This window comes from Ornithorhynchus anatinus, chromosome 12 (genome assembly GCF_004115215.2).
Source record: "Ornithorhynchus anatinus isolate Pmale09 chromosome 12, mOrnAna1.pri.v4, whole genome shotgun sequence".
Classification (NCBI taxonomy): Eukaryota; Metazoa; Chordata; class Mammalia; order Monotremata; family Ornithorhynchidae; genus Ornithorhynchus; species Ornithorhynchus anatinus.
Window position 1 is genome coordinate 28,837,781 of NC_041739.1, and position 14,174 is coordinate 28,851,954.

A 14,174-nucleotide genomic window follows, 5' to 3' on the forward strand; every position below is an offset into this window, starting at 1 on the left:
CGCTCTTGCCACTGAGCCACGTCTCTTTGCAGAGGAGCCGCCTCTAGGGGGCGGCCTCTCCCGGTGGGCCTGTTGATTGACGTACCGCTTTGGGGGCGTGGTCCGTTGATTGACGTGTGTTTTGAGGGGGGGTGGTCTGTTGATGGAGGTGGAGTGGGCGTGGTTTGGTGATGGGCGTGGTCTTGGGGGCGGGGCTTCCCTCCTCCCTGGCTGGCGCTGGCTCGGCTGTGCATGCAGCGAGGGAGCCGTGCATGCAGCAGGGGAGCCGTGCATGCAGCAAGGAGCCGTGCATGCAGCAGGGCAGCCGTGCATGCAGCAGCGGGCCCGCGATGTCTCTGGGCCGGGCGGTGCGGCAGACTCTGGCTCTGCCCCTGAGGGCGCCCTCCAACGCCTCGCTCCTCGGGAAGCACGGTAGGGGCAGTTAATAATAATAATAATAATAGTAATAATAATAATGGTATTTGTTAAGTATGTGGCAAACCCTCTTCTAAGCGATGGGTAGATACAATAATAATAATGTAAGCCCGTCAAACGGCAAGGACCGTCTCTATCTGTTGCCGACTTGTTCATTCCAAGCGCTATGTACAGTGCTCTGCACAGAGTAAGCGCTCAATAAATACTATTGAATGAATGAATAATGATTTGTTAAGCGCTTACTATGTGCCAAGCACTGTTCTAAGCGCCGGGGGAGATACAAGGGAATCAGGTTGTCCCACGTGGGGCTCACAGTCTTCATCCCCATTTTACAGGTGAGGTAAGTGAGGCAGAGAGGAGTTAAGTGACTTGCCCAAAGTCATTCATTCAGTAGTATTTCTTGAGCGCTTACTATGTGCAGAGCACTGTTCTAAGCGCTTGGAATGGACAAATCGGTAACAGATCACACAGCTAAGTGGCTCCCAAGCCCATGTTCTTTCTACTAAGCCGTGCTGCTTCTCAAGGTAAGGAGGTTATCCCACGTGGGGCTCACAGTCTTCATCCCCATTCTCCAGGTGAGGTAACTGAGGCCCAGAGAAGTGAAGTGAGTTGCCCAAAGTCACACAGCTGACAGGTAGTGGGGCCGGGATTAGACCCACGACCTCTGACTCCCAAGGCCGGGCTCTTTCCACTGAGCCATGTTGCTCTCGCAGTTGCGGGGGCAGGGGCGGTAGGCACCGGCATGAAGGCAGGGTCCATTCATTCCTTCAATCGTATTTATTGAGCGCTTACTGTGTGCAGAGCACTGTACTAAGCGCTTGGAATGTACAGTTCGGCATCAGATAAAGACAATCCCTGCCCAGCAAAGGGTCCAGGGGCAGGGGGCACCGGGGAGGGAGGCGGGGGAAGAGATGGAGGCAAGGTACAGGGGTAGGGACTACTGAGGTGGTTGCCAGGTGCCAGGAAAGGGACCCCGGGGTGGAGGCAGGATGCCAGGGCAAGGGGGCACCAGAGAGGGTAGAGGGACGGGGGCAAAATACAGGGGCAGGGCCCACCGAGATGGATGCCAGGTGCCAGGGCAAAAGACCCCGGGGAAGGGGCAGGGGGCCCCTGGGTGGAGGCAGGATACCAGGGCAAGGGGGCACCAGGGAGGGCAGAGGGACTGGGGGCAAAGCACAGAAGCAACAGGCAGAGACAGGGTAGGTACCAGGATTGGGGTAGTGGAATGGGGTAAACAGGAGGAGATCCATGGGCAAGGGCCACCAGACGGGATACAGGACCTGGGGTCGGCCATTCATTCATTCATTGACGTTTTTATCGAGTGCTTACTGTGTGCGGAGCACTGTACTAAGCACTTGGAAGGTACAATACAGCAGTTAAGAGAGACAATCCCTGCCCACAACGGGCTCACAGTCTAGATGCAAGGCGACCAGGCAGAGAGGGTACAGGGCTAGAGATGGTGATAAGGGACAGACAGGGGCAGGAAATATATGAGTAGGGGGCACCGGATAGGGGTTCAGGCAAAGCTAGTGGCAGGGCACAAGGACGGGGCAGGGGGCATGTGGATAAGGAGGAGGCAGTGGGCCGGGGGCAGGCTAAGGGGTACTAGGTAGAGAGCAGGGTACAGGGGCACACTGATGTGCCCTGGGCAAGGAACAGGGACAGGCTAAGAGGCAGTGGCAAGAGAACAGGGGGCAGGGGCAGGCTAAGGGGCATTAATCAGAGGACAAAGGCAGAGGACGCAGCGGCAGGTAAAGGGTCCAGAGCAGGGTCACAGAGAAATGGGCGAGTGGGTGGTTGAGGCTGCAGAGCGATGGGGAAGAGAGGTGGGTGACTACTTGCTGGGTGCACGTGTCATGGTCAGGGCCAGAGGGGGAGGCTGTCCTGGCGGGGGGGACAACCTGCTGGGCCCCACTTCGTCAGAATGGAGGGTTCATCTTCTAGCTGGGCCTCAGGGAGATTTTGCCAGATGCCAAGTCTCTCGGGGGGTCTCCCTCAGAGATCTCTGGATTGGAATCCCTCCCGGCTCAGTCCCCAGCCCCTGCCCTATCCATTATCTTGAATCTGTGTCGGCCTATTAGTGTGTCTGTGTTGGTCTTTCCATCTGTTTGTGTGGGGCTTTATTTCCCTCATCTTGTCTCGGAGGGGGATCTCTCTCTTTGTTAGGGTGTGCTGACAGGCCACAGTCCTCTCCGTTTTCAATCATTCAGTCGATTAGTGATATTTTTGAAGCGATTATTATATACCCCCTGTACCCCGGCCTTATTCTAAAGACTTGTGAGAATACAACGCAATAGAAGGAGGGCCACCAGACAGGATACTGGACTTGAAGGGTCGGTCATTCATTCATTGTCAGTCATATTTATTGAGTGCTTACTGTGTGCAGAGCACTGTACTAAGCACTTGGAAAGTACAATACAGCATTTAAGAGAGACAATCCCTGCCCACAACGGGCTCATAGTCTAGCTGTAAGGTGACCAGGCAGAGACAGGGTACAGGGCCAGAGATGGTGATAAGGGATGGGCAGGGGCAGGAAATATTAAAAAAAATATAAAAAAAACCTCATGTTAGGGGGCCGGGCAAAGCTAGAGGCAGGACACAAGGACAGGGCTAAGTGAAAACTTTCCCCCCAGGGAGGGAAAGAGGACAAGGATGGGAAGAGTTGTTGTTTCAGTCTTTTCAAGATAAGGCAGCTGTCAGCTTCTCTGGGAGGGGGAAGGGAAGGGATGACAAAGATGACCCTGGCCGTGTTCTTTTGTCTGCTGTTTTAACGTTTTTTTTGTAGCAATGTACGTTTCCCATTTATTATTAACAGCATTTCAAGTCAGACTCCCGACGGGGTCTCCAGCTAAATCTCCGTGGAGTTTCAGACTCCATTTCGGAGGCACTGTCGCAATCTCCATTCTCACTATCAACTCTCTCTCATGGCCATTTGTTCTCCATTGGCCTTTACTGAGAAATTTCCTTGTAGCTTCTCTTATTGTGGTGAGGACTAAAATTAACAATCCAGTGTGACCGTAGTATGATAATTATAGGTCGCCTCCTTAAAGTAGTAAATCATTTTTTTACAGATTATATTTTAAAGCGTGTATATATATCTTAGAGAGATACATATTTATCTCTCTGTTGTACAGTTGAATATAATGACTGCTGGCATCATTCGCAACTCATCTCTCATTCAACCCACTCATTCAGTATGTCATGAAAATATGTCATGAAAACATGTAGGTTTTACCTTCACACTATCTCTCAAATTCGCCCTTTCCTTTCCATCCAAGATGCTACCACGGTGATCCAAGCATTTATTGTCTCCCGCCTTGACTACTGCAATAAGCCTCCTCGCTGGCCTCCCTGCCTCCCATCTCCCTCCACGCCAGTCCGTACTTCACCTCGCTGCCCAGATCATTTTTTTGGAAAAACCATTCAGTCCATGTTTCCCACTTCTCAAAAACCTCCAGTGGTTGCCCAGCCATCTCTGCATCAAACAGAAACTTCTTTAGTTTGGATTTAAGACAATCAGTTCTCTCCTTCCTACCGTTCCTTGGACTCTACTACAACCCAGCCCACGTACTTTGTTCCTCTCATGCCAACATACTCTCTGAACCTCACTCCCCTCTAGCCCACCACCAACCCCTTGCGTCCTCCCTCGGGTCTAGAACTCCCTCCCCCTTTATATCCTACAGTCCACCACTATTCAAAACCCTCCTAAAATCACATCTCTGCCAAAGACCTGCCCTGACTGAGCCCTCATTTCTCCTACCCGTCCTCCCCACCCTGTCAACCTGGCTGTGCACCCCTTAGACACTTTGACACTCACCCCAACCCCAGACTGCTTCTGTAAGTAGCCTCATACTCTACCATTTCCCCTTTCCGTAATTTATTTTAATGTCTGCCTCTCCTGAAGTCCGTAAGCTCCTTGTGGGCAGAGGTCATGATGTCTATCAACTCTGCTCAGTGCTTAGAACAGTGCATGGCACATAGTGAGCGCTTAACGAATGCCTTCATTCTTTATTGTATTATACTCTCCTAAGCATTTAGTACAGTGCTCTGCACGCAGTAAGCACTCAATAAATATCGTCAATTGACTGTTTAGTTGCTGTGGCTATGGGTTTGCCTTGGACTCTAACCCACAGGGAGCCTGAAATTATGCTTCTCTAGCCACAGAATCCTTTTGATTTTTTGTTTTTATTTTCTGTATTTGTCCTTGTTTTACTGTTTCATCTCTTATGTATCTGTTGCTGTTACCCTCTATTTTCCCACTTTTTTATCCTTTCTCAGCAGTGTTCAGCCTACAGTAAGGGCTTAATAAATTTCATTATGACTATACATTTGGTACCTAGTACAACTACAGCTCTTCGAGTCATTCATACTACTAGGTAACTTGGATTTGCATAATTTTAGTAAACCCCAAAAGATAACCTTAAATTCCAATTTTATGGAAGACACATACTGATGTAGTATCATCTTAACTGTTCATTATTATAAAATTTGGCCTTTATTCCTCTCTCTCTGTGTTTTTATCTTGTATTACTTTCATTAAACAAATTATTGGAAAATACTTAAAAACCAGTATGGTTTAGTTCCAGATTTTAAAATGTTTTTCCACCTAAATCTACCATGTGTTAGTAGTCAATTTCACACAGTGTAGGAATAGTATCTGCTATTAAAATATAAACATTTCACAACGTCAAGTGACTTGAAAATTCTTTTGTTTTTCCTTTTCAGAATATGATCCTATGTATTTAAAAAAAATTTTAATAACTTTTAAACAGTGAAAAACAGTTTTAAAACAGTTTTTTAAAACTTTTAAACAGTTAAAAACAGTTTTAAAAAACCATAATCAATTAAGTCAGGAGACTGTTGAGTGTAATTGAAGTTGTTCCCAGAGATATTTTGCAAGTTTAAAACATTTACCAGATGAATGGGTATACTTTGTGTGATTACATTAGACTCCTAATGCTTTGAAGAAAAAAATTGCTGCTACAGTGCCATTGTTCAAAATAGTCCTGTGCTTTAGTGACAGAGGGGTAACGGTTTTTAAAATTGATTTTCCAGCCTCTCTTCGCCAGATGTCATCCAGTGGTGTCCCTGGCTTACCTGGGTCCAATATGATATACTACCTGTTCGTAGGTGTCACTGTTAGTGCCGGTGGATACTATGTAAGTGCTTTGCAAAAGTTATTCTATTATTACTATTTGAAAATTTATCTTATTTATCTTATCTAGGTGGACTATAATTAGTACTTATGTACATAGCTGTAATTTATTTTATTTATATTAATGTCCATCTCCCCCTCTAGACTATAAGCTCATTCTGGTGAGGGAACATGTCTGTCCATTATATTGTACTCTCCCAAGCACTTAGTAAGGTGCCCGGCACATAGTAAGCACCCAATAAATGCTGTCGATTGATTGATAAATGTATGGCATTGTAACTTGAATTTTTAATTGGAATTTTTAATTTTCAATGTATTTTTCATTCACTTATTAGTTGTTGACTTATTAGCATTATTTATGTAAGAATATATACTGAAATATCCATTAGAGTTCGCGGTTAGAAGACTGCTATGAGATTTTAAATCCTATTTCCATTTTTTTTAGTAGTATTTGTTAAATGCTTACTATGGGTCAAGCACTGTTCTAAGCGCTCGAGTAGATACAAGTTAAAGCAGGTAAGTGAAAAACCCTTTCCCACATGGGGCTCACTGTCTAAGAAGGAGGGGGAACAGGCATCAAATTCCCATTTTATAGTGAAGGAAACTGAGGCACAGAGAAGTTAAGTGACATTCCCAAGGTCACACAGCTGGTAAGCGGCAGAGCTGGGATTAGAATCCAGATCCTGTGATGCTCTGGCCTATGCTCTTTTCAATGGGCCGTGCTGCTTTCTGGTAGGGAATTTTCATGCTGATTCATTAGAATCTTTTACATTATTTCACTATATTGCTATGATTATGTTCTTCATAATCACATAGAGGAGGAATATTGTGAAATAATGTAAAAGATTCTAATGAAAATTTTAATTGGGCTACTTTAATCTTTTGGTGTATTTCCCTAATATGAATGGAAAGCAAGAAGGTAACATGAACATAAGCTGAAAGAATTCTGTGAGTTATCTACCGTGAAAGTGATAGTTTAAAATTACCTGAGTTCACTGTTGCATAACAAAGAACTAAAATTGTTCAAATTTGAATTCTAGAATCATTTGTCATTGGTGTTAGCACCTGTAAACATTTTTTTCTCAACACTAAAATGTAAATTAATCAAATTTAAAAATCAATATGTCACTTTATTGGTGTGTGTGAAGTTTCTAGCATAGGTTGCTAACTTGTTCCCTTATCCCACCTTCCATTTTTTTTAATTCTCCTCACCTTACAACATAATAATAATATTGATATTTGTTAAGCGCTTACTATGTGCAGAGCACTGTTCTAAGTGCGGGGGTAGATACAGGGTAATCAGGTTGTCCCACATGGGGCTCACAGTCTTCATCCCCATTTAACCGATGAGTTAACTGAGGCACAGAGAAGTGAAGTCACTTGCCCACAGTCACACAGCTGACAAGTGGCAGAGCTGGGATTCGAACCCATGACCTCTGACTCCCAAGCCTGTGCTCTTTCCACTGAGCCACGCTGCTTCAACATAACAGTTCTCTATTCTCTTCCTTTGCTTAGGATTGCATGGCAAAACTTTTAATAAAAAAATGGAACGGGCATGAGTGGTGACCAATATTTTTGTTTCATGATTCCAGTGTTTTCTTCTTTCTTGCATTAGTATAGACACAAACATGCTCACCACATCGTGCTCTGCTTCTGACTATTTGGGAATTGTACCCCTAGAACTTGGCATTACCAGTTGTGAAGAGCAGAACTCTGGAATGAAAGAGAACATGTTTTAATTTCAGGCTTACCGAACAGTCACTTCAGACCAAGCCAGGTATACAGATCGGATGACCAAGTTGCAAGAGAGAACCAAAGCGGATGAGTTTCCTCAAGGTATTCCTTAGCTTTCTTCTCGTCTTCCTTTTGTCTTCTTCTACGGTATTTGTTAAGCACTTACTATGTGCCAGGCACAGTACTAAGCACTTATCACAGTACTAAGCACTGATTATCTTGCAATCAGGTTGGACATAGACCCTGTCCCACATGGAGCTCACAGTTTTAATCCCCACTTTTCAGATGAAGTAACTGAGGCACAGAGAAGCTAAATGACTGGCCCAAAGGGGCACAGCAGCCAAGTGGCAGAGTTGGGATTAGAACCCAGATCCATCTGACTCTTAAGTCTGTGCTCTATGCACTAGGACACGCTGCTTCTCTACTTGATTCCTCTGGAATCAACTTCCACATTTCAATCAATCAATCAACCTTAGTTTCAATCACTCAGTGTAGTATTTATTAAGCACCGACTGTGTTTAGATTGCTGTAATGTGCACTCGAGTTTGAAGACACCAGCCTTGCCCTTAAGGAGTAATCTAGAGGGGGAGATAGACACAAAATAAAATTACTGATAGGTGGAATTAATAGTATGTCAAGATATGTACAAAGTGCTACAAAAGTTGTGAGTTACTTAAATGCTTAGGCGGCACAGAAGTACGAATGTAGCAGGCGTAGGGATGTAGGATGGGGTGGGGAAGAGAAATTAATAAAGGAAGGCCACCTGGAGGAAAGGGGATTTCAGAAGAGTTTGGAAGATGGGAGAAGCAGTTGGGTTTGAAGGGGTAGGGAGTTCTAGGCAGAAAGGATAGTAAACATTAGTCTCCACCCTCGACTCTCTCCCATGCCGCTGCTGCCCAGCAGCGATGAGTTTTGGCTTGCAGCAGATTGCCTTCCATCGCTAGCCACTGCCCAAGCTAGGAACGGAATGGACAGACCTCGGCTTGAGTCTCCCTCCCATAGTCGAGACTGGTAGAGAACTGGAAATTCTCCAGGTGCGACCCTGAGAGGGGGCCTCTCTTCCTACTGTCTGAAAATTAGGCATCTGACTCCCCTGCTAGATTGTGTGATAGTGTACCTTTTTTGGCCCTTTGCCATCATTAAAGGCTAAACAAATACAATAATAAAAATATGGGAGAGCTCTCAAAGTCATTAACAGTGACGGACAGGGATAAGTAAAAGGGAAGGGGGAAGGGGGACAAATTTCAGATTTTTGGAGAACAAATTCCAAAAGCAGTGTTTCATATGAATTATATGATAATTTAATGTCTTTACATCTGTTTATATAGCTCTGTGGATTTATCTCAATCTAAGTCACCCTTCAGAGCGCGTCGTGGGCAGGGAATGTGTCTGTTTATTGTTGTATTGTACTCTCCCGAGCTCTTAGTACGATGCCTTGCACACAGTAAGTGCTCAATAAATTTGATTGATTGACTGACCGATTGGTTTGGAGGCAGCTTCCAGGCACTAATTGGTTGAGGGCGATAGGACAGATATAACCTTCCTCTTAGCCTACCTAAGCTCTGCCTTCCAATGTGGAAGCAGTTCCTTTGGCTCTACCAGCCACCTACTAAGCCACTGTTGCCATTTTCATCCCTATTTCACTCAAGCTCCTAGCACGAAAATGTCTTCCTGAGGGGAGTGGAACAGCAGCATGGAGCTGGGGTAGACTCATTCTGCTCCAGAATGTGTGATGTTACAAAGTAGCAGCATCGTGGCTCTGCTGCTCTAATCCTCGTCCATCTCCCTGTAAGCTCTTTTTTTCCCATGGTATTTGTTAAGCGCTTATTATGTGCCAGGCACTGTCGTGAATGCTGGGGTAGATACAAGCTAGTCACATTGGAGCCCACATGAGGCCCATTTTATAGATGAGGTAACTGAGACCCAGAGAAATGAAGTGACATGTACAAGGTCACACAGCAAACATGTGGCAGAGCTGGAATTAGAACCCAGGTCCTTCTGACTCCCAGGCCCGGGCTGTATCCACTAGGTCATGCTGCTGCTTCGTTGTGGGAGGGGAGCAATTCTCCCAACTTTGTTTTATTGTTCTCTCCCATGCTCTTACTATTGAGTAAGTGCTCAATAAATGCCACGATGATAAAGACTAACCACCAAGGATGGACAGGTAGGTGAATGTTGGCAGAGCCTATGCCCTGCGATTGGACTGCAAGCTCGTTGTGGGCAGGGAATGTGTCTGTTTTATTGTTATATTGTAGTCTCCCAAGCGCTTAGTTCAGTGCTCTGCACACTGTAAGAGCTCCATAAATCCGATTGACTGTCTTGAAAGCCATTCACAGGTGGGGATCGCGTCTTTTACTTCCATTATACATTCCTCAGTGCCTAGTACAGTCAGTGCTGCTGATGATAATATGCTCTGATGGCTTGGTTTTTCTGGTTGGGAGCATTCTAAATGCTAATGAATCCTGACCACATTTATTTCCCTGGTTCTCCTGTTTTTGTCTTTTATTTTGGGTGTGTTCTGATCAGGGAGAGGTCTGTTATTGTAAACAGTCTTCCCCTCCCCGAAACCCAATCTCATAGGTCTCACCAATTTGGAATAGCTTGGTTTTCACAATCTCAGCCAGAGTTTCAGAAGAAAAGTCAAACTTTACAAGTTAACATCTATTATATTGGCAAACACTTGGTCCAGCCCAAGTCGCTATCCTGTTCTAATTTCGGTCCCATAATTATCCTTCATAAATTAAGGTTTGTTTTTTTCTTTTTTAATCTTAATCTAGTAGTTCTAGGACCAGATGCTAGAAGTTTCCTACCATTTAAAGCATGAGTTCTACTTGAAGTCTTGTGACCAGAAACTCCCTTATGCCACTTGGCCCCTACACCAGCCTCCCTCCTCCTCTTCCCTGACCCAACCAATCTTCCAAGGACATAGAGCACTGGGATGTGGTGAGCAGGCAATGTTACTGTTTATTGTTGTATTGTACTTTCCCAAGTGCTTAGTTCAGTGCTCTGTACACAGTAAGAGCTCAATAAATACAATTGAATGAATGAATGAATGAATGAATGAGGATTGGAACCCAGTATTGTTCACCTGGAGCAGGAAGGTATTAGAAGCCTGTTGCTCCAAGCCCTGTTTAACCAGCTCATTTTTACTAGTGATATTTGTATAAAAATGAGTGAAGTTTCACTTGTTTTCGTGTGATTGATATTAAATTCTTGTCCTATATGCCTTTCTTCCTCCACATGGATTGTGAATCACTTGTGGGCAGGGACAGTGTTTGGGTTAAATTCTTTCTTGTGTCTACCCCACTGCTTAGTACAGTGCTTTGTACAGTGTAAGCACTTAATACCAGTAATGTCTGTTGCAGTAATAATAATAATAATGATAGAAACAACCATGATAATATATTTTTTTCTTACCCTCTGGCATCCAAAAAGACAGAAACCGTAGATTCCTAAAGAGCAGCATGGTCTAGTGAAGAGATTGCAGTCTTAGACCAGTGTTCTAATCTGATCTCTCTCATTTGGCTGCTTTGTGACATTGGGCAAGTCACTTAACTCCTCTCTGCCTCAGTTTCCTCCTCAGTAAAATGGGGATTCAATAACTGTTGTCTGTCCCCCTTAGATTGTGAGCCCCTTTTGGGACAGGGGCTGGTACTAACTTGATTATCTCATATTTTCCACAGTGCTTGGCACATAGTAAGTACTTAGATACCTCACTTATTATTATTAAATTCCAGTGGCTTTTATATTTAATTCTTTTATATTCTATGTTGTAAATCCTTTCCTTTAAGTCATACCTTCTTCCCCCCCCAGAAATGATTCAATTTTTATCAGTTAAAGAGTTCACCAATCAGGGTTAGAGCTAATAGTTGCCGTGGAACAATTCCTTACATTTTATGTGTGAAAAGTCTCATCCAGAGACTTGCATCAATAAAATCTATAAAATGTACTTTTGACCAGTTGAAAACAGATGGGTTAACTTTTTATTTTCGTGCTTCTCTTTTCATTTCTACTTTTTTGGGGGGAATGGGATGAATTTTTGAAAGGTGAAGATGCAAAACCCACAAAATCCAGTGAAAAAAGCTCAGTGGCCAGTGACACAGCTGCAGTAGAGTCCTCAAAAGTAGCCTCTGAAGAAATTCCGGGAACTACAGAGGCCCGCACAGAGGCGGCTGCAGTAATCCACGCTGGAGCTGGTTCCGAGGTTCCAGGAGCTGTCACGGAGGAAGCTGGAGCTGGCGATGCTGAAAGGAGTCCAGAGCTTGGCAATGCTGATGGGGTTCAAGTGTCAGTAGTCGATGTGGAAACTGATCCAGAGGGCATAGAGTCAGGTGCAGGAGAGGTCACAGGAGTCAATACTGAAGCAAGTCCAGAGGGGACAGAGGAAAGTGAAGGGGAGGTTACGGGGGTTAATACTGAAGCTAGTCCAGAGGGCACAGAGGCAAGTGAAGGGGAGGTTACAGGAGTCAGTATCGAAGCTAGTCCAGAGGGCACAGAGGCAAGTACAGGAGAGGTTACAGGGGTCGGTCCTGAAGCGAGTCCACAGGGCACAGAGCAAAGTGCGGAGGAGGCTAGCCATGAAGGGCATGCAGTTCCCAAGCAGAATGACTGCCCTGCGGGAGATCCCGAATTGCAGGAGGAGAAGAAATCTCCAGTCGAAAGTGAATCCCCTGCAGGGGATCATATGCAGGGGGTGCCTGGTGACATACCCGATGCTGCCTCTGCCCAAGGTTAATCTAATATGATGTTTATATCTTATTAGAAAAAACAAACACAGATACGCAGCGAGAGGAGGAAATGTTATTTTGTTGACTCAGTAAATACTTTGATATTCCTAGCGGAAGTGGTTCTTTTTTTAAAAAAAATCAAGGGTTAATTTCCTAAACCCTTGATGTACCTTGGAAAATTATGGCATTCAAGGATCAGCTTAGAGAACGTAATGTAATTTGTAAGCATCCAAAGAGATTTCTCTTCTCCTGTCATGCCTTAAATTGGGGGAGTAGTGGATCAGTTTGAAAATATATTAAAAAGAAAAAGAATCCAAGCGGAAGTGCCTTTGTGGTTCTAACTTTGTTTTCAACCCAAGGAGGAGTGGTATGTGGTATTGCCTGTTACCATTTAGGAAATTAGCCTAATTTGCCTTGATCATGTTGGACAGAGCTTGTAGAAGGAAGTTAGACGAATCGTGGTTGCCTGCTTCCCAAGTGACCGGGGAGCTTGCCCGACATATCTCTTGTCATGGATCTGCCTGGGAACACCAGTCAGAGGGGTCAGGCACCAAGACCTGGACCAGGAAAGATCTCCTATCAATCAGGATCAATCAGTGGTATCTACTGAGCACTTACTGTGTGCAGAGCACTGTATTAAGTACTTGGGAGAATATAAGACAACACAGTCAGTAGACACGATCCTTGCCCTCAAGGAGCTTACATGCAAATGTCAGATGTTCCCTAGGCTGTCCTGGAAATGGGAGTCGTAGAGTATCTGTGCTTCCCTCCCTGTCTACACGACCCAGAGATCGTGAGGGTAAGGTTGTTTCCGGGGGTGGATTTGCACTGCGTAGACTCTTGCTAGAATGCCCTCACCTCCTGGAAAATTTAGTTGGAAGCAATGCAACTCTGTGGTAGAAACACAGAACGTGAAATCAGGGCTACACTGCAAAAAAAAAATAAAAAATGGAGTGGCAGTTATCTGGGTAAATTGGGAACTTGTTACTTCTCCAGTTGCAACTCATTGAATAATAATAATAATAATTATGGCATTTGTTAAGTGCTCGCTATGTGTTGAATGGGAGCTGTGTAGGCCTGGTCAAAGTTCTGAATTTGAAATAAGCAAATATCTGAGAGGACTTCAAGCGTTCTTGTACTCATTCTACACATGTTTATAAACGTGGTTAAATGTGACATGCGTGGGTTATGCTTTTTCCAACCTAGGAGAGGAATGAGCGTATTATACTACATGTATTACTGCACATGCTTGTAAAAGCAAGTTATATCACCTTATACTATTGAATGAAGGCTGATAGTTCCCTTTGGAAAAAATAGGCCAAAATAAGATTGAAAGTGAGAAAAATAACAGTCCAATTTGGATTTAGTAATTTGGTTCCCTATCACAGAGAGCTCTGAAAATAGATTACAGTGTTTGACATGAATGTAATTATTTAGAGGAAATATTTATATTCAGTGAATGAAAAAGAGTCTTACAAAAGGTTTTATGTGCAGTGAACATAGATTGGGCTTCTCCGACAATGTATAATCAAACTGTCTAGAGGAATAATAGAGAAAAAAATACTTAATATTGTAGCATTTGAAATGAATTTTCTGATGAATTTTCTGACTTTATACTTGTGTGAATTTTTAATATCTTTTCATAGAAAAATACTATCTGAATTGCATTAGCAAAACCATTTGGGTTTAACTTGATCTTATATTAATGCTTTGCAAGAACAACCTACCAGTAGTAATAGCATTAGTTGTAGAAGTAATAATATTATTAATTAAGCATTTACTTCATCCAAAGCACTGTACTGAGCGCTGCAAAAGAATGCACAGGTGGGTATTAGACACGGTTCCTGTCCCTCAGGGGTCTCACAGTCTGAAAGTAATTGGTAATTGAATAGGCAGTGTGGCCAAGTGGAAAGAACACATGAGTCCGAAGGCCTGGGTTCTAGCCCCAACTCTGCCACTGGCTTGCTGTGTGTGACCTTGGGTAAATCATTTAACTGTTTGTGCCTCAGTTTCCTCATCTGTGAAATGGAGATAAACAAGCTGTTAGACCATGAGGCCTGTGTGGAACAAACTGTGTCAATCTCCTTACCTTGTACCTACCCAGCACTTAGTACTGTGCTTCACAGACAGTAATCTCTTAATGA

General features: G+C 44.1%; 1 protein-coding gene across 1 annotated transcript; it reads left to right on the forward strand.

Annotated features, from left to right (window-relative positions):
* The first annotated feature begins 215 nt into the window (after positions 1-215).
* On the forward strand, positions 216-13,834 carry LOC100093300 (mitochondria localized glutamic acid rich protein). The gene is made up of 4 exons (XM_029077057.2): positions 216-411; positions 5,470-5,573; positions 7,315-7,405; positions 11,350-13,834. The coding sequence occupies exons 1-4, from the start codon at positions 252-254 to the stop codon at positions 12,036-12,038; spliced, it is 1,044 nt and encodes a 347-aa protein (XP_028932890.1). The 5' UTR covers positions 216-251; the 3' UTR covers positions 12,039-13,834.
* The last annotated feature ends 340 nt before the right edge of the window (positions 13,835-14,174 follow it).